Here is an 18,826-nt window from a genome sequence, read left to right as displayed (position 1 = left end):
CAAATATATACTTTAGTCTATCCTAAAACATGCTTCTTTCATCCATCCAAATTGGTTACTAGGCACAAATTACAAGGAACTATCCATGGCCTCATGCTAGATGAAAAAGACAAAATTCTAATTCATTAGCTCATTCAGTGCATCTTCATCATCTAGTTCTTAATATAAAAGTTAAATAACTAAATTGATGAGATTAAGAAAATTAGTTAAAAATATATTATTTGTAACAAAATGTATGCCGACTTTCCTAAACCACATTCTTTAATCATGCATATTGAAAATGTCCTTGGGTGGAAACCTTTGCAATAAATAGGGATATGTTGGAGAAAAATTATAAGTTTAAAAGACAACAAGGATGGAGGTTTTATATTCAGAAGTAAATCCACCCTTTCATCTAGCTTTTATATTAAGGAGCGGAACTAATATATCCTTTTCAGGCTTCATAGTTTAATCCCACCATGAAACCACTCCTTAATCCATTCTCCATGCTCTTTCTTTTGGTTCCTTTGTAGATATCTGTCGGATGATGATCGGTATACAGACTGTTCAAGTAGGTCTTTTAGATGCGGAAGCATACAAAAACTCACTTATCCCTTTTGGGGAGGAGAAAGAGCAAATCATTGTGGTCCTCCTGATTTCCAGCTCACTTACGAAGCCAATATCCCAATATTACAATACCGTCCCTCAAATATCAGCTTCTTCAATTGGACTGGACTTTACAGACTCTTATAGCGGCTAGGGATGATCATTTTGACACTATTTGTACTACTGATTGCAAAAACAACATATTTGATCAAATCAAACGGGCTCAAGGCTGTGCCTCTTTCCAATGCTCTTTGATGCCTCAGCGTGGATTGTATTTTAAGTTATTGCAGAAGTGTCACTATGCTAATATAAGAAGCAAACCTTGGCCAAACTGCAGCTGCTATAATGGATGTGATATAAACTCTCAATCAAAACCTAGTCCATTGCTTCTAATAAGAAAAGAAATAAAGATAATAACCAGAGAAGCACTCTATAAAACCTGGATTAATAAAGAGGATAAACAAATAAATGAATGGCCTAAGAATTTTGGACATGGCCAAGTATATGATAAGTAAAACCTTTGAATCTTATGCAGCAGTGAGAGTTTGACTTTCGTTGGTTAGGAAATTGACCTCAAAGGAAGTGATAAACCATTAAAAATTTTCCAAGGTCAAATTTCCATTCCCTCCCTTGCCATCATAAATCCTTCCTTATAGTTGAATATGTCACTTACTTTCACCCAAACGGAAATTCTTCTCTCTCTCTCTGCCGTTCATTTCTTGGTCAATGTCTTCCTTCTTCACGCCCCGGTTTCTTCTTTCATGCGTAACACTTGCGTTATTCCTCCAGACTCCTTCTTATGCGGTCACCGACGATTATTTTGCAGCTTGCAGTACTCTGTACAATTGCGGGAAGATTAAAAACGTCGGGTTTCCTTTCTGGGGACAAGGCCGTCGAGAAAGTTGTGGCTATCCTGATTTGTATCTCAATTGTTCTGACGGTTTGACCTTCATAACAATCCAAAACGTCACATACTTGGTATTGGATGCCAAACCAGAACAACAAATTCTGAGTATCGTTAGATTCGACTTGAAGCAAAGCTTATGCCCAAATCAGCTTCTCAATGCAAGCCTTGACCTTCAGTTGTTTGAGAACGTGCCGGAAACAAAAAATTTTACCCTTTTATATGGTTGTCCGTCAATCCCTTCACTAAACCCCCTACTATTTTATTGTCCCAAAGATGGGTTCCATAATCCATTCGCCTATCTACTGTCGGATAATATTCCTGAAATTTCTGCGTTATGCTCTACAAGCGTGGTTGTTCCTGTTAAAACTCCTACGTCATTGGTTGATCTTCAGGTTTTAGGCATAGTGCAAAAGTGGCTTAGTGATGGGTTTGAAATAAGATGGATAGCTGGAATTGTAGATTGTGATAAGTGTCAGATAAGAGGGGGAGTCTGTGGCTATGATTGGGATTCAAATAAGATTACCTGCTATTACATATTAGGCAACTCAGCGCCGCAGCCTCAGTGGACGCCTCAGCCTCAGGGGACTTCAGGTACGTCTATAACATGATGCCAACTGCTTTTTTTTTTTGGGTAACTGATGAATCTTTCCCTTTTCCTATATGTTATATTTGACTTTTTATTAAATCCATGAATAATTGCAAATAAATCTTTCATTTCTGATATGTTATTATCTATAAGTAGTAGTATCTTCTTTTTTTCTCCTCTTTATAACAAGGCAAAATGTTATAACGAAAGTAAAATGAGAGTTCTACAAAGTAGGAAAAGAAACAAGACAATCAGTAAGCCAAAAAAAGAGGGAATTGCTTAAAGTTCAGTTTTGTTTCTCACATGGCTGATACTAACTAGCTGCAGGGTCTTTCTGTCTTCGCTTTCTTTTGAATTGTGGACTCAGTTTTCAGTCAAAAAAAAAAAAAAAAAGAATTGCAGACTCAGTTTTGGTATATTTTAATGAATTAAGGTGTAAATATTTCCCAAAACTTTTCACTCACAAGCTTTGGGTGCCCAGAAGCTTTTTTAGACACAAATTTGTTTGGGAAATTTAAAATCATAGTAATGTTATCCCTTACTATTAAAAATATTAATAGTCAATATCACTATTTTGATAGTCAACATTAACTTTTGGACGGTACGGGCCAATATTACTGTAATTTTAAATTTTCAAGACAAAATGTACCTAAAAAAACTCTTCGGTGACCCATGCTCTTAAGTAACACTTTAACCCTATTTTAATTTCCACGTCATTTTTCTGCTACTCTTGCTTTGTTCAATCCCTAAATAGAGTCTTTGCTATTTTAGTTTGTTGTCATTATCATGTTTCCATCATAATTTTTAATTTATTGGATTACATGCATTCTGTATACAATCTATCAACTTTGTTCCTTGTAGGCCCCTTTCTACTGACTTATTGTATGGATAAGGCATGCAGATTAAAATATTGTTACAATACCATCAACGAATTAGTCCTCGTTACTCTTTCAATAGAATATTGCTAACAAAGTTTGTTTCTTTCATCACAATCATCCTCCTTTAAGCTTCATTTAATTTACTTTCTCAACATTTCTGGAATTCCTGGCAAAGTCACCAGAGGGGGTTAACCCCATATGGTTGCATGAATCATATATTCGGAACATAGAATCCTTGTGCAAAAGAATGGAAAAGCCAATAAAATTTTTCCAAAATGCTAATTTTGTGTAGCAGTATATGGGAATGCTCAATCCGGCCCTATGCTATTCCACAGTTTCCTTTTCTTTTTGTATATTTAATTAGTCAATTAAGACTGTGTCCAAATTATTTGTTTAATAAAAGTAAGGGTCAATCTAGTCTAGTTTGTTCATGTGCATGATGCAAAGAATGTGACCTATATTATCTATCCGAATTGGCATTTTGATTAAAATTCAGAGGAAACTTCAAAATAATGTGGACTTTTTCAAAGGCCTTCGTTTTCCGAACTATCCATATCTGCATGCTAGACGAAAATGACGAAATTCTAATTCATTATACAACGCGGCTTCATCAATCTCATCTCATATTCTTTTCACGCTGCATCTCGTTCTTCTGAATTATCTCATAGTTTGATTCCAACATAAAACCACCTCTCAATTCGTCCTCCACGTTCCTCCTTTTGGTTCCTTTGTTGATCTCTGTCCATATTCCAACATCTCTTGGTGCGAATGATGATCAGTATACAAACTGTTCAAGTGGCTCTTTTATCTGCGGAAGCGTCCAAAACCTCACTTATCCATTTTGGGGGGGAGAAAGAGCAAATTATTGTGGTCTTCCTGATTTCAACCTCACCTGCGAAGCCAATATCCCAAAAATTACCGTACGGTCCCTCAAATACCGGATTCTTCATTTGGAATGGACTACACAGACTCTTGTAGTGGCTCGGGATGATTATTTTGACACTATCTGTCCAACTGATTACAAAAACAACACATTTGATCAAACAACGTTCAAGTATGTGGATGATGGGCTTAGCAATGCGACCTTTCTCTACGATTGTGGTTCTTATAGTTCTCCTCCATTTCCATCAAATCCTTTCGATAAAAAGTGCAAGGTTGCTGATAATGATACAGATATAACAGTCTACTACCTTCCCGGACCATGGTTTATAAGGGATTGCAAAAGTGTTATCATGCCGATTTATGAAGCAAACCTTGGTCGAGTTGAAGCTGCTATACAGGATGTATTACGAGATGGGTTTGCATTGCAATGGATGGTAAACACTGAGGATTGCAACACATGCTCTCAATCTGGTGGCCAGTGCGGCTATGATGGACAATTCTCCTGCTTTTGCAAAGATGGACCCCAAAAAACTTCATGTCCTGGTAAAACGTCAGGTATAGAACCATGGATATGGGACATGTCCCTGTGATAAATGTTAGTATACATGCCCTGTTATCAAGTATCAACCCTTTTGTCTGTTGATTCTTCTTCCCTTTAACACCATACAAGCCAAATAGGACGGGTCTGCTATTGCTTCGCAAGAAAATTAAAATTTTAATGATATTTTAGAGTGTCTGTGTGTAGAGAGAGAGTGACAAAGAGACAGAACACTTCAGCTTCCCGGCAATTTGCCAGAATCAAGCCCCCGTTAAGGTTTTCACATCTTCCCTTCTATATAACATTCTTTTTCTTCATTTAAATATATTTTTTTCACATTCTTTTGTGTCTCTAAAAAGTGCACATCTTTATAAGATAATTCCACACGTAAATGTTGTAGCTACGATGGTTTAACAGAATAAGAAGAATCTCTGCTGCCGCAGAACAAATGTAATGTGATATAATGTGAAATTGGTAATAATTTTCTGCTGATCAAGCAAGTAGTAATTATTTGTTCGAAATCAATGTTCTACTTGCAGGATCAATTGAGAAGCTGGGTTCGCGAGTTGCTATAGGTAATAAACATAGTAACGCTCCCGTTTTGATTGCTCCCACGACTAACATTTTAAAGATTTTGAGTTGTTATGTTTTACAAATGCAGGCATTTCAACAGGAGTTGGTGGACTTGCTCTAATCTCGATTTTGATTATTTATATATGCAAGAAGCGTTTTGGAATAGAAAATGGGAAATTATTCACAGAGAGAAGAGCATATCATGATCACAATGTTAAATCCTTCATGAGAAACTATGGCTCTTTGGCGCCAAAGAAATATGGTTATGCAGAAGTGAAAAGAATGACAAAATCATTTTCAAACAAATTGGGCGAAGGAGGGTATGGTGTTGTATACAAAGCCAGCCTACCTGATGGTCGTCCAGTGGCAGTTAAAGTAATAAGGGAATCTAAAGGAAGTGGAGAAGAATTTATAAATGAAGTTGCAAGCATCAGCAGAACCTCCCATGTCAACATAGTCACTCTCCTGGGATTTTGTCATGAAAGGAACAAAAGAGTATTAATCTATGAATACCTGTCAAACGGTTCCTTGGATAATTTCATCTATCAGAGAGGGTCTTCAAACGCTCTCTGTGCTTTGGAGTGGAAGTTATTGTACCAGGTTGCTATTGGCATTGCTCGTGGACTGGAGTACTTGCATCGGGGTTGTAACACAAGAATTTTGCATCTTGATATCAAACCCCAAAACATTCTCTTAGATGAAGAATTTTCCCCAAAAATATCCGATTTTGGATTGGCTAAATTATGTCAAAAGAAGGAGAGTATTGTGTCAATACTAGGCACAAGAGGAACAATAGGGTTCATTGCACCAGAAATATTCAGCAGAGCATTTGGCGGTGTTTCTTACAAAGCAGATGTTTATAGCTATGGCATGTTGGTCCTTGAAATGGTTGGAGGAAGGAAGAACTACGACAGTGGAGGATCACAAGCTGATGAGCAGTATTTTCCAGATTGGATTTATAAGGATCTTGAGCATGGTAAGCATCCAGCTAGTTCTTTAGTAATCACAGAGGAAGATGATGAAGTGGTAAGGAAGATGACTTTAGTGAGTCTATGGTGTGTTCAAACCAATCCATCAGATAGACCAGCTATGAGTAAAGTGGTAGAAATGTTAGAAGGACCCCTTCAATCCTTAACGATTCCTCCAAAGCCATCCCTTGAATATCCTACAAAATCATCAGCAGTTATACAATTGTCAAATGCATCTTCCGAAGACATGATTCATACAGTTTCAATAAGCAGTTGACTTGTACACTGTACCTACTGCCAAAGACAATTTAACTTCGAATTGTCTTGGAAGATTCATGGATAATTGCCAACTATTGCTTTCCTTTATGTTTGTTCATGCAAGTATGTGGGCCAATGACCCTTGAATAAACGTTGATGCGAATATTTCAAAAATTTGTGCTAAGGCATATGAAGGATGATCCGGTGGAATTCTTCAGTGTTTTGGCTCGTCCATGAAGAAGTAAAAGTCAAATCCACTCAGTTGGTTGAAAATGTTATATATTTTGACTCGTACATATCATAATGTGATAGATAACGCGTATTGATTAATTTTTTTTTTTTACATAAAAGACAAAAATGATATTTAAACTATTATGATACAGAGATAGTGAGAGACCCAAGAGCTGAAATTAGAAAACCTATTAGCAGTAGTACGTTGTACTCCAGTTCAGAACCTCTCCTCTCCTCTTCTCTTCCCATCCTCTTCCTTTTTTTTTTTTTAACTATTAGATTAATATTTTAACAGTTCAGATTTAAATCTTTTTAAAACTATTATTAAAATATTAAATTATAAAAATGAATAAATTATAAATTATAAACTATATTAAAATTTAATTTTAATGATTTGCAAGTACACTAAATGTTTTTAAAATTAAAATCTAAATTATTAAAATATGTTAATCTAACAGTTGAAAAAATGTTGAAAAAAAGAAAAAAAAAGGAAGAGGATGGCAAGAGAAAAGGAGAGGTTTCGAACCGGTTGTACTCACTCTAATAATAAGGTCCAGAGTTTCTTCTCTCTCATTACTGTAGTTTCTGGCGGGGTGGAATTCTTTCTTGCTAGGTGACTTAAATTAGCCAATCACAAGCTGAATCATTCCAATTTTCCAACTCATGAGAATTAATTCCATCTTCACTATCTGTTTAGGTCAACTGTGCAATTGAATCCAAACCTCCGCCTTCCATCCTCTGTTTCTTTCTCGAGATGCAACTTCATTTCAGCCTCTGCGTTTTGTTTTTTATCATTTCGACTACCCTGTATCAAATTCCAATTTGCTTCTGTGCTGATTAGGGGCATCCTGCATTTCATCATTTGATTGTGCAAATCTCAAAAACCTTGACTATCCTTTCTGGGGATCGGAAAGACCAGACTATTGTGGCCACCCAAAATTTGAACTAGATTGCGATGGTGAATATGCAGAAATCACCATCAAGTCTGAGAGCTATTGAGTTCTTGAAGTCAACGCCTCAGCCTCAGGGAACTTCAGGTACGTAACATGATGCCAACTGCGTTTTTTTTTTTCCCTTTTGTTTTTGGGTAACTTAGGAATCTTTCCCTTTTCCCATATGTTATATTTGATTTTTTTTTATATTAAATCCGTGAATAATTGCAAATAAATCTTTCATTTCTGATATGTTATTTTCTATAAGTAGTATTATCTTTTCTTTTTTTAATAACAATGCAAAATGTTATAACGAAAGTAAAATGAGAGTTCTAAGTAGAAAAAAAAACAAGACAGGAACATAAATGAGTAAGCCAAAAATAGAGGAAATTGCTTAAAGTTCAGTTTTGTTTCTCACATGGTTGATACTAACTAGTTGCTGGTCTTTCTATTTTCCCTTTCTTTTGAATTGCGGACTCAGTTCTAGTATCTTTTAATGAGTCAAAGCGCAAATATATTCTAAAATTTTCATTCGGTGCTCAGAAACTTTTTTGGACACAAATTTGTTCGAAACATTTAAAATCATAATAATATTATCCTTTACTATTAAAAATATTAATGTTCAATATTATTATTTTAATAGTCAATATTAGCTTTTTTTTAATGATATGGGTCAATATTATTATAACTTTAAATTTTCTGGACAAATTGTATCCAAAAACACTTTTGGGTGCCTAACTCTCTTAAGTAACACTTTAGTCCTATTTTAATTTCCACGTCATTTTTCTGCTACTCTTGCTTTGTTCAATCCCTAAACAGAGTCTCTGACTATTTTAGTTTGTTGTCATTATCATGTTTCCATCATAATTTTTAATTTATTGTATTACATGCATTCTATGTACAATCTATCAACTTTGTTCCCCCCCGGGGGCCAATTTTGTTCCCCCCTTTTTACTCACTTGTTGTCTGGATAAAGCATATGGATTAAAAAATTGTTACAATGCTATCAACGAATTAGTCCTCGTTACTACCTTCAATAGAATATTGCTCACAAAGTTTGTTTCTTTCAGCACAATCATCCTTCTTTAAGGGCCTGTTTGGGTATCCCAAAACCATGGTTTCAGAAGCACTTTTCCGCAAAACGAGATAATCTCCTCCACATATTTACTTCGTAATCCGTAAAAGCACTTCTGAAACCATGATTTGGTTTCTATCCAAACACACCCTAAGCTTCATTTAATTTACTTTCTCAACATTTCTGGAATTCCTGGCAAGGTCATCAGAGGGGTTTATCCCCACATGGTTGCATTAATCATATATTCGGAACATAGAATCCTTGTGCAAAAGGATGGAAAAGCCACAGTAAATGTAACTCTATAAAATAAAATTTTTCCAAAATACTAATTTTGTAGTAGATGGGAATGCTCAATCCCGCCCTATGCTATTCCACAGTTTCCTTTTCTTTTTGTATATTTAATTCGCTAATTAAGACTGTCCAAATTATTTGTTTAATTTGTCTATGTGCATGACGCAAAGTGTGTGGCTTATATTATCTATCCGAATTGGCATTTTGATTAAAATTCAGAGGAAACTTCAAAATCTAAACTTTTCCAAAGGCATTCATTTCCCACATTGCAAATTCATCAGTTTGACCATCTCATCTATGATTCTCTCTCATTGTTTCTTTCCCACATGAAAACTCCCCTGAACCCATACTCCATGTTTTCTCTTTTGGTTCCTTTGTTGATCTCTGCCAATATTCTAACATCTTTTGGTGCGGATGATGATTTGTATACAGACTGTTCAAGTAGCTCTTTTAGCTGCGGAAGCATACAAAATCTTACTTATCCATTTTGGGGAGGAGAAAGAGCAAATTATTGTGGTCTTCCTGATTTCAACCTCACTTGCGAAGCCAGTATCACAAAAATTACCATACGGTCCCTCAGATACCGGATTCGTCATTTGGAATGGACTGCACAGACTCTTGTAGTGGCCAGGGATGATTATTTTGACGCTACCTGTCAAACTGATTACAAAAACAACACATTTGATCAAACACCGTTCAAGTATGTAGATGATGGGCTTACTAATGTGACCTTCGTCTGCGATTGTTCTAGTTCTCCTCCATTTCTGTCAAATAGTCAAGATACAAACTGCAAGGGAGCCGACGATGATACAAATATAACAGTCCCTTCCCGGACCATGGTATCTAAGCGATTGCAAAAGTGCTATACAGGATGTCTTACGAGATGGGTTTGGGTTGCACTGGATGGTAAATACTGAGGATTGCAACACATGCTCTCAATCTGGTGGCCAGTGCGGCTATGATGGACAATTCTCCTGCTTATGCAAAGATGGACCCCAAAAAACTTCATGTCCTGATAAAACATCAGGTATCTATCTTATTATTTTTTCAGAATCTCGTGTTTATTTGTAGCCTAGAACCATGGACATGGGACATAACCCTATCATAAATGTGTCATGGCACTAATTGAAGTCTCATTTTATGTCTGATACAAAACAGAACTTATTTCCTTAATGGATCATCATTCATGCCAATTACCAAAGAACGGCCTTGGAAGAGAGTGATTAGCACCTTTTAAAGAACATGAATGGTGTAGCAGATCTTTTAGGGTCTGTTTGGTTTGAGGGGAGGGAAGGGGAGGGAGGGGAGGGAGGGGTAGGGGAGGAGAGGGGAGGTTTTATCCTCACTTTGTCTGGTTTGATTAAAAAGGAGGGGAGGGGAGGGTATTTAATGATCCCTTGTTTGGTTCAAGGAGGGGAGGGAAGGGATAGTAATAATCAATTTACCATTTTACCCTTACATATTAGTTTATGTTTTTTATTGATATATTATATAAATTAATTTATATCTTAATTTAAATTATATAATTTAATAAAAATTCAGTTTTATCACATTAATATGTGTATTAAAAAATTGGTATAGTAATTTTTTATTCTAATTAATATAATAATATATTTAAAATAATCAAATTAACAAATTTTATATGCTCTAAGAAAAATGAAATTTTATTTTCTTTAGGCTATCTTTTTTTCCAGATTTAAAATATATTTAATAAATAATATATTTATAAAAAACAATTAATTTTATATATTATAATTCTTTATTTAAATAATTTTTTATTTTTAAATAATTTTTATAATATATTTTTAATTATAATAATGTATATATTTTTTATTTTTTTACTTAGGATAATATATTTTTTATTGAAATAAATATTATAATAATATATTTATGGGTAGGAGTGGAATATTAAAAAAACCATAAGGGCATAATGGTCCAAAATTTTGGCTCCCCTCCAAAAACCTCCAATTTGGAGGGGAGCCAAAACGGGGGAGGAGAGGGGAGGGGAGGGGACATTTTAGCTCCCCTCCCCTCCAAAATTTTTAACCAAATGAGGGGAGGGGCTCCCCTCCCCTCCCCTCCAACCAAACACACCCTTAGTGCGGATTGCCTGGCTTGTCATGGGATTTACTCTTATCAAGTATTAACCCGTTGATTCTTCTTCCCTTTAACAACATAGCAGTCAAATAGGAAGGGTCTGCAATTGCTTTGCAAGAGACGTAAAATTTTGATGATGTTTGACTTTTAGGACACACACTCACACACACACACAGAGACAGACACAGAGACAGCTTCCTGGCAATTTTGCAGAATCAAGGCCCCTTTAAGTTTTCCAACTTCATCATAATTAGGCAGAAATTAGAACACACGGAAACGCCCCGCGTTCCACTTTTTGGAATCGTGCGAAGCAAAACCTCCTTTCTGTTCATTAAGCTATCACATCGGTGTGAGAATCCGAATGCGATTTCAGTCCACGTCAGATTACCTAAAGAAGTATTCTGGTGTTATGGAGAACTAAGTTTTTTTTCCTAAAAGATTTAAATGTCTCTTTCCAACACCGTCTAGAGACGTTTTAAATTTATAGTTGGAATCATTCCTCGAAAATTCAAGCTCAGGTGAATCATTCGGAAATCAGATTTGTAAAGTTTATTTCCCAAAAAAAAAACCAATAAACGCGTCTCACTCTGACTTTTGATGTGCATGTGCTCATTCATAACAAGCAAGAAAGTGGCTTAGAGTGGTTAAAGAATATTTTGGCATAAGTAGGCTCGACTTTTTGACTGGACTCTTTGACCATGTCCAGTGATCCATGTTAAAAACGTTCTTTATCAGAGTTATGTTATATTCATTCCCTACTGAAAGCCCCAGGAAACTTCTTAGCCAGGTGACCTAAATTTGCATTAGCTGGGGATCAGTACCTTTCAATAGTCCCTACGAAAATCTTTGCCAATCACAAGCTGAATCCTTCAAATATTCCAATTCATGTGAATTAATTCTATTTTCACCATCTGTTTAGATATTCTGTGCAATAGCCAAACCTCTATGTCTTCCAACTTCTGTTTCTTTCTCCAGGATGCAACTTCGTTTCAGCGTCTCCGTTTCCTTTTTAATCATTTCGATTACCCTATATCGAATTCCAATTTGCTTCTGTGCTGAGTATGAGGCATCCTGCAGTTCTTCATTTGATTGTGCAAATCTCAAACACTTGGGCTATCCTTTCTGGGGATCGGAAAGACCAGACTATTGTGGCCACCCAAAATTTGAACTAGATTGCGATGGTGAATATGCAGAAATCACCGTCAAGTCCGAGAGCTATCGAGTTCTTGAAGTCAATTATTCTGATTATAGTCTTAGAGTTGTGAGAACTGACTTCTGGGATGATGTTTGTCTAACCTATTTTAGGAACAATTCCATAGATCTCCCTTTCTTTAATTATAGTTTGGACTCTCGTAACCTGACACTGTACTACGATTGTCTTTCCTCTCCATTCTCAGACCCATATATCACCCCCACTCAGTTTAATTGCAGTAAAAATAGTACCAAAATAGTTGACTATTTCCTTCTGGCGGGCGGAGGTTATGGGACCTCTGAAATCGAACAAACGGGGGCCTGCAGATCTACTGTAATTGTTCCAATTTTGGGGTCACAAGCCAGAATTTTAGATGAAGATTCAAGTGTGGAAAATATGAAGACTGCTATTCATAAAGGCTTTAAATTTGCATGGGAGGCAAATAATACTCTGTGCTCTGCTTGTCGAAACTCTGGTGGGCAATGCGGTTATAACATAAGCTCAAGTGAATTCACTTGCTATTGCAAAGACGGACCTGTTCCATCTGAATGTAAATCAAGTAAGTACCAGTGTTCTAGTAATTCATACCAATATATGCAGGGCACAGATACACAATAAAGAACTGCGACACGACAAAACATGTAATGTCGTGTAATTTGAAGAGTTGTCTCCGGACAGGTCTGTTTTTGACGTTCTGGTACTTCATAGATTGAAGTTTAAGAAATTAATGACTTCTGTGAACGTAGATTGATGAACATGCCTTGAGTTTCAATAGGTTATTTCAGATAATACTGGCTTATTCATATCCTCGTCAGTTATTGTTTTTAGACAGTTACAGACTTTGCCCACATGTCCCCTGCACTTTCTGCAGACAGGACCTTGATAGCCTTTAGCCAGGAAGCCATGCCAAAGGGAAAACATAGTTTAGTTTATTTATATCTCCATACATAGTTGATTCGTATTCCTCAAGAACGCTTCCTGACTTCTGCAACAACCGTCTCATTGTGGTTCATCTCCAGGAAGCTAGGAAAGCCGCTTTGGTTTTTCTCTTCGGTTTACGTGGACACTGGCACAAATGAGACATGTTTATGCCAAATTACAATGAAACTCAACCTCCATGTTTCTCCTTGATTGGCTTAATTCACTTAATTTTCGCACACTCCAACTTCATCTTAGAAAATATAAGAAGTCCTGTCTAGAGTATTTGCTGGCGGTAGGTAGACATTATTAGGTAAGTGCCAGGCTATCATGGGCTGCTGACATCAGTTTTAAAATAGAGGCAACCAACTTTGACCCCAAGTCAACTTACATAATTACATTTAGGTCATATTTCCTCGTGATTAAACAATTGTCATTTTTCATGTGAGGATGTTCATTCTCAGGTCATCTCCGTCTAATTCCCACTTCTCTCACTCTTTAGGATTTGAAAAACCTTCCAATTCCGATCCCGTGCATATAATTCATACCAATCTACAAAGCGTATCGTAATAAGATGTAATCTCATTTAGTGCGAAGGATATTTCACTCGCTTTCATTGTGTTGGCACTTGGCATATACACCTTAAATTAATTGATCTTTTTGAAAACATACTAAAAAAATAGCTCTAAAATTTCAAAATCCCAAATCATGAATGACTATAAAAATGTATTGTTATTTGTTATTAAAATGAAGTAAACAAGATTGAGTTAAAATTTTGAGATTCAAAGATATTTTGTTTGGATTTTTCCTCACCTTCTTGTTTCAGAGTTCTCAAATTATAATTATACTCAGTTGTAACCTCTCTTTATGTTTTTTTTTTTTATTCTAAACAACCTAATGACTCCATTTTTTATTTGGAATTATTATATAACTACCTCTAGATTCCGATCCTTAATATAAAAGCTGATTGTAGATTTAATTTGGTCTTAAATATAGTGATCGCACATGTTAAGAGATTTTCATTAAATGGTAATTTTATAATGCACATGATTAATAAGGATATTTTATATAAAAAAAACACTCATTTGTTAGAAATAACTAACTTTCTTAACATTCAAAAATTAATTATCTAGCTTTTATATTAAGGAGCAAGGTAGTACTTTCTTGATTTCCAAAGATATCATGATAGACTCTTCTTAGCCCTATGGGTCTACATATAAATGATTATGTCTGTCACTTGTAAATTCCAAAATCATTGTGTCAATTTGAGGCTGAACACAGTTCTAATTGCAGGATCAACTAAGCTGGGTTGGCGACTTGCTATAGGTAATAAAGAGAGCAACTTTGATTTTGATAGCTTCCACAATTAGTATTTCAAAGATTTTAAGAAGTTATGTTTTACAAATGCAGCGATTTCAGCAGGAGTAGGTGGACTTGCTCTAATCTCGATTTTGATTATTTATATATTCAAAGCGAGAAGAGCAAATCATGATCACGATCTTCAATCCTTCATGAGAAACTGGGGCTCTTTGGCACCAAAGAAATACAGTTATTCAGAAGTGAAAAGAATGACAAAATCATTTTCAAACAAATTGGGCGAAGGAGGGTATGGCGTTGTATACAAAGCAAGCCTACCTGATGGTCGTCCTGTCGCAGTTAAAGTAATAAGGGAATCTAAAGGAAGTGGAGGAGAATTTATAAATGAAGTTGCAAGTATCAGCAGAACCTCCCATATCAACATAGTCACTCTCCTGGGATTTTGTTATGAAAGGAACAAAAGAGTATTAATCTATGAATACTTGTCAAACGGTTCCTTGGATAATTTCATCTATCAAAGAGGGTCTTCAAATGCTCTCTGCTCTTTGGAGTGGAAGGTATTGTACCAAGTTGCTATTGGCATTGCTCGTGGACTGGAGTACTTGCATCGGGGTTGTAACACAAGAATTTTGCATCTTGATATCAAACCCCAAAACATTCTCTTGGATGAAGAATTTTCCCCAAAAATATCCGATTTTGGATTGGCTAAATTATGTCAAAAGAAGGAGAGTATTGTGTCAATACTAGGCACAAGAGGAACAATAGGGTTCATTGCACCAGAAATATTCATTAGAGCATTTGGCGGTGTTTCTTACAAAGCAGATGTTTATAGCTATGGCATGTTGGTCCTTGAAATGGTTGGAGGAAGGAAGAACTACGACAGTGGAGGATCACAAGCTGATGAGCAGTATTTTCCAGATTGGATTTATAAGGATCTTGAGCATGGTAAGCATCCAGCTAGTTCTTTAGTAATCACAGAGGAAGATGATGAGGTGGTAAAGAAGATGACTTTAGTGAGTCTATGGTGTGTTCAGACAAATCCATCAGATAGACCAGTTATGAGTAAAGTGGTAGAAATGTTAGAAGGACCCCTTCAATCCTTAACGGTTCCTCCAAAGCCATCCCTTGAATATCCTACAAAATCATCAGCAGTTATACAATTGTCAAATGCATCTTCTGAAGACATGATTCATACAGTTTCAATAAGCAGTTGACTTGTCTACTCTACCTACTGCCAAAGACAATTTAACTTTGAATTGTCTTGGAAGATTCATGGATAATTGCCAACTATTGCTTTCCTTTATCTTTGTTCATGCAAGTATGTGGGTCAATGACCCTTGAATAAACGTTGATGCGAATATTTCAAAATTTTACGCTAAGGCATTTGAAGGATGATCTGGTGGAATTCTTCGGTGTTTTTGCTCGTCCGTGAAGAAGTAAAAGTCAAATCCACTCAGCTGGTTGAAAATGTTATATATTTTCACTCGTGCATATCATAATGTGAAAGATAACACGTATTGACTTTTTTTTTTTTTTACATAAAAGACAAAATGATTTTTAAACTATTATAATAGAAAGATAGTGGGAGATCAAGGCTGAAATTAGAAAAACCTATTGGCAATGCGTACGTTGTACTCCAGTTCAGAACCTCTCCTCTTCCCTTCCTATCCTCTTGCTTTTTTTTTCTTTTTTAACTGTTAGATTAATATTTTAACGGTTCAGATTTAAATTTTTTTAAAACTATTATTAAAATATTAAATTATAAAAATAAATAAATTATAAATTATAAACTATATTAAAATTTAATTTTAATGATTTGCAAGTACACTAAATGTTTCTTAAATTTCTTTTATAAATAGTTTATAAAAAATTAAAATCTAAACTATTAAAATATATTAATTTAACAGTTGAAAAAAAAGAAGAGAAGAAGAGAAGGGAAGAGAATGGGAAGTGAAGAGGAGAAGTTCCGAACTGGTTGTACTCACTCCTTCTAATAATAAGGTCCAGAATTTCTCCTCTCTTATTACTGTAGTTTCTGGCAGGGGGAAATTCTTACTTGCTAGGTGACTTAAATTGGCCAATCACAAGCTGAATCCTTCCAATTTTCCAACTCATGAGAATTAATTCCATCTTCACTATCTGTTAGGTCTACTGTGCAATTGAAGCCAAACCTCTGCCTTCCATCCTCTGTTTCTTTCTCGGGATGCAACTTCATTTCAGGCTCTGCGTTTTGCTTTTTATCATTTCGACTACCCTGTATCAAATTCCAATTTGCTTCTGTGCTGATTATGGGGCATCCTGCATTTCATCATTTGATTGTGCAAATCTCAAACACATTGGCTATCCTTTCTGGGGATTCGGAAAGACCAGACTATTGTGGCCACCCAAAATTTGAACTAGATTGCGATGGTGAATATGCAGAAATCACCATCAAGTCTGAGAGCTATCGAGTTCTTGAAGTCAACGCCTCAGCTTCAGGGAACTGCAGGTACGTAACATGATGCCAACTGCGTTTTTTTTTTTTTTGGTAAACTGATGAATCTTCCCTTTTCTTATCTTTTATATTTGATTTTTTTAATTAAATCCTTGAATAATTGCAAATAAATCTTTCATTTCTGATGTGTTATTTTCTATAAGTAGTACTATCTTTTCTTTTTTAATAACAAGGCAAAATTTTATAACGAAAGTAAAATAAGAGTTCTAAGTAGAAAAAAAAAACAAGACAGGAAGTCAGGAACATAAATGAGTAAGCCAAAAAAAGAGGAATTGCTTAAAGTTCAGTTTTGTTTCTCACATGGTTTATACTAATTAGCTGCTGGGTCTTTCTATTTTCGCTTTCTTTTGAATTGTGGACTCAGTTTTCAGTGAAAAGAAAAAAAAAAAAAGAATTGTGGACTCAGTTTTAGTATATTTTAATGAGTTTAAGGTGCAACTATATCTCAAAAATTTTCACTCAGAGTGTTGGGTGCTTGAAAGCTTGTGGCGCAAATCTGTCCGGAAAGTTTAAAATCATACCAATATTGTCCTTATCATTAAAATATTAATGATCAATATCACTATTTTAAATATCAGCGTTAATCTTATAATTGTATGCGTAATATTATTATGATTTTAAATTTTTAAGGCAAATTGCACTAAAAAAAATCTTCTAGGTGCATAATGCTGTTAAGTAACACCTTAATCCTATTTTAATTTCCACATCATTTTTCTGCTACTCTTGCTTGTTCAATCCCTAAACAGAATCACTGACTTTGTTCAATCCCCAAACGGAGTCTCTGACTCTTTTACCTTGTTGTCATCATCATGTTTGCATCATAATTTTTAATTATTGTATTACATGCATTCTATATAGAATCTATAAACTTTGTTCCTTGTAGGCCCCTTTTCAGTGACTTATTGTCTGGATAAGGCATATGGATTAAAAAATTGTTACAATGCTATCAACGAATTAGTCCTCGTTGCTACTTTAATAGAATATCACTAACAAAGTGTGGTTCTTTCATCACATCATCCTTCTTTTAGTTTATTTTATTTAATTTACTTTCTCAACATTTCTGGAATTCCTGGCAAAGTCACCAGACGGGGTTATTCCCCATATCACTGCATGAATCATACTATTTCTAGTCTTTAATATAAGACCTTGTTTTTTTGGCCAAAATAATATAAGACCTTGTTTGATTTTATTTTGGTTCTAATATAAGACTCTAATTCACTTTGTCTTTCATATTTATATATTTTTTTCCAAGGTAGTTCTTCTAACAATGGTAATTCTAACTAATATAATTGATTAACAAAATATTTTAGAAAAGACAGTACATATTTATTATAAATAACTAACTTAACTTTTTTTAATCTCCAATTAGTCAATTAGCTCTTATAATTAGGAGCGGAGGTAGTATATTCGGAAAATATAATCCTTGTGCAAAAGAATGGAAAAGCCACAGTAAATGTAAATCTTTAAAATAAAATTTTCCAAAATGCTAATTTTGTATAGCAGGTGGGAATGCTCAATCCCCCCTATGCTATTCCACAGTTTCCTTTTCTTTTTGTGTATTTAATCAGTCGATTAAGACTGTGTCCGAATTATTTGTTTAATAAAAGTAAAGGTCAATCTAGTTTTATTTGTTTATGTTGCATGATGCAAAGAATGTGACTTATATTATCTATCCGAATTGGCATTTGATGAGGAAACTTCAAATCTAAACTTTTCCAAAGGCATTCATTTCCCACATTGCAAATTCATCAGTTTGACCATCTCATCTATCTTCCTGATTCTCTCTCATTGTTTTTTCACACATGAAAACTCCCCTCAACCCATACTCCATGTTCTTTCTATTGGTTCTTTTGTTGATCTCTGCCAATACTCCAGCATCTCTGGGTGCGGATGATATTTGTATACAAACTGTCAAGTAGCTCTTTTTAGCTGCTGAAGCATACAAAACCTTACTTATCCCTCTTGGGAGGAGAAAGAGCAAATTATTGTGGTCTTTCCTGATTTCAACCTCACTTGCGAAGCCAGTATCACAAATTACCATACGTCCCTCAAATACCGGATTCCTCATTTGGAATGGACTACAGAGACTCTTGTAGTGGCTAGG

At 35.2% G+C, this 18,826-nt stretch overlaps 3 protein-coding genes across 3 annotated transcripts; all 3 read left to right on the top strand.

The window, feature by feature from the left end:
- The first annotated feature begins 1,311 nt into the window (after window positions 1-1,311).
- On the top strand, window positions 1,312-6,436 carry LOC114736365 (LEAF RUST 10 DISEASE-RESISTANCE LOCUS RECEPTOR-LIKE PROTEIN KINASE-like 2.1). Its single transcript, XM_028924152.1, has 5 exons — window positions 1,312-2,083; window positions 2,940-2,971; window positions 3,625-4,393; window positions 4,916-4,951; window positions 5,038-6,436. The coding sequence occupies exons 1-5, from the start codon at window positions 1,312-1,314 to the stop codon at window positions 6,192-6,194; spliced, it is 2,766 nt and encodes a 921-aa protein (XP_028779985.1). The 3' UTR covers window positions 6,195-6,436.
- A 467-nt stretch (window positions 6,437-6,903) lies between these two features.
- Window positions 6,904-12,673, top strand: LOC114736364 (LEAF RUST 10 DISEASE-RESISTANCE LOCUS RECEPTOR-LIKE PROTEIN KINASE-like 2.7). Its single transcript, XM_028924151.1, has 3 exons — window positions 6,904-6,937; window positions 7,248-7,389; window positions 12,008-12,673. Exons 1-3 carry the CDS (start codon window positions 6,904-6,906, stop codon window positions 12,609-12,611), a joined length of 780 nt encoding a protein of 259 aa, XP_028779984.1. The 3' UTR covers window positions 12,612-12,673.
- A 1,464-nt stretch (window positions 12,674-14,137) lies between these two features.
- Window positions 14,138-15,559, top strand: LOC114736360 (LEAF RUST 10 DISEASE-RESISTANCE LOCUS RECEPTOR-LIKE PROTEIN KINASE-like 2.1). The gene is made up of 2 exons (XM_028924144.1): window positions 14,138-14,237; window positions 14,322-15,559. The coding sequence occupies exons 1-2, from the start codon at window positions 14,138-14,140 to the stop codon at window positions 15,440-15,442; spliced, it is 1,221 nt and encodes a 406-aa protein (XP_028779977.1). The 3' UTR covers window positions 15,443-15,559.
- The last annotated feature ends 3,267 nt before the right edge of the window (window positions 15,560-18,826 follow it).

This window comes from Neltuma alba, unplaced genomic scaffold (assembly GCF_004799145.2).
Source record: "Neltuma alba isolate B1F8T4 unplaced genomic scaffold, ASM479914v2 tig00013331_pilon, whole genome shotgun sequence".
Lineage (NCBI taxonomy): Eukaryota > Viridiplantae > Streptophyta > Magnoliopsida > Fabales > Fabaceae > Neltuma > Neltuma alba.
The sequence above is the reverse complement of the archived record's forward strand: the minus strand, read 5'-3'. Positions and strand labels throughout refer to the sequence as shown.

Coding starts and splice junctions, on each gene's coding strand:
- LOC114736360 (XM_028924144.1), top strand. CDS start 14,138: ATGTCTGTCACTTGTAAATTCCAAAATCATTGTGTCAATTTGAGGCTG. Junction 14,238..14,321: donor GGGTTGGCGACTTGCTATAG/GTAATAAAGAGA, acceptor TTACAAATGCAG/CGATTTCAGCAGGAGTAGGT.
- LOC114736365 (XM_028924152.1), top strand. CDS start 1,312: ATGTCTTCCTTCTTCACGCCCCGGTTTCTTCTTTCATGCGTAACACTT. Junction 2,084..2,939: donor TCAGCCTCAGGGGACTTCAG/GTACGTCTATAA, acceptor TGTTCCTTGTAG/GCCCCTTTCTACTGACTTAT. Junction 4,952..5,037: donor GGGTTCGCGAGTTGCTATAG/GTAATAAACATA, acceptor TTACAAATGCAG/GCATTTCAACAGGAGTTGGT.
- LOC114736364 (XM_028924151.1), top strand. CDS start 6,904: ATGGCAAGAGAAAAGGAGAGGTTTCGAACCGGTT. Junction 6,938..7,247: donor GGAGAGGTTTCGAACCGGTT/GTACTCACTCTA, acceptor TGTGCTGATTAG/GGGCATCCTGCATTTCATCA. Junction 7,390..12,007: donor TATGCAGAAATCACCATCAA/GTCTGAGAGCTA, acceptor AATCACCGTCAA/GTCCGAGAGCTATCGAGTTC.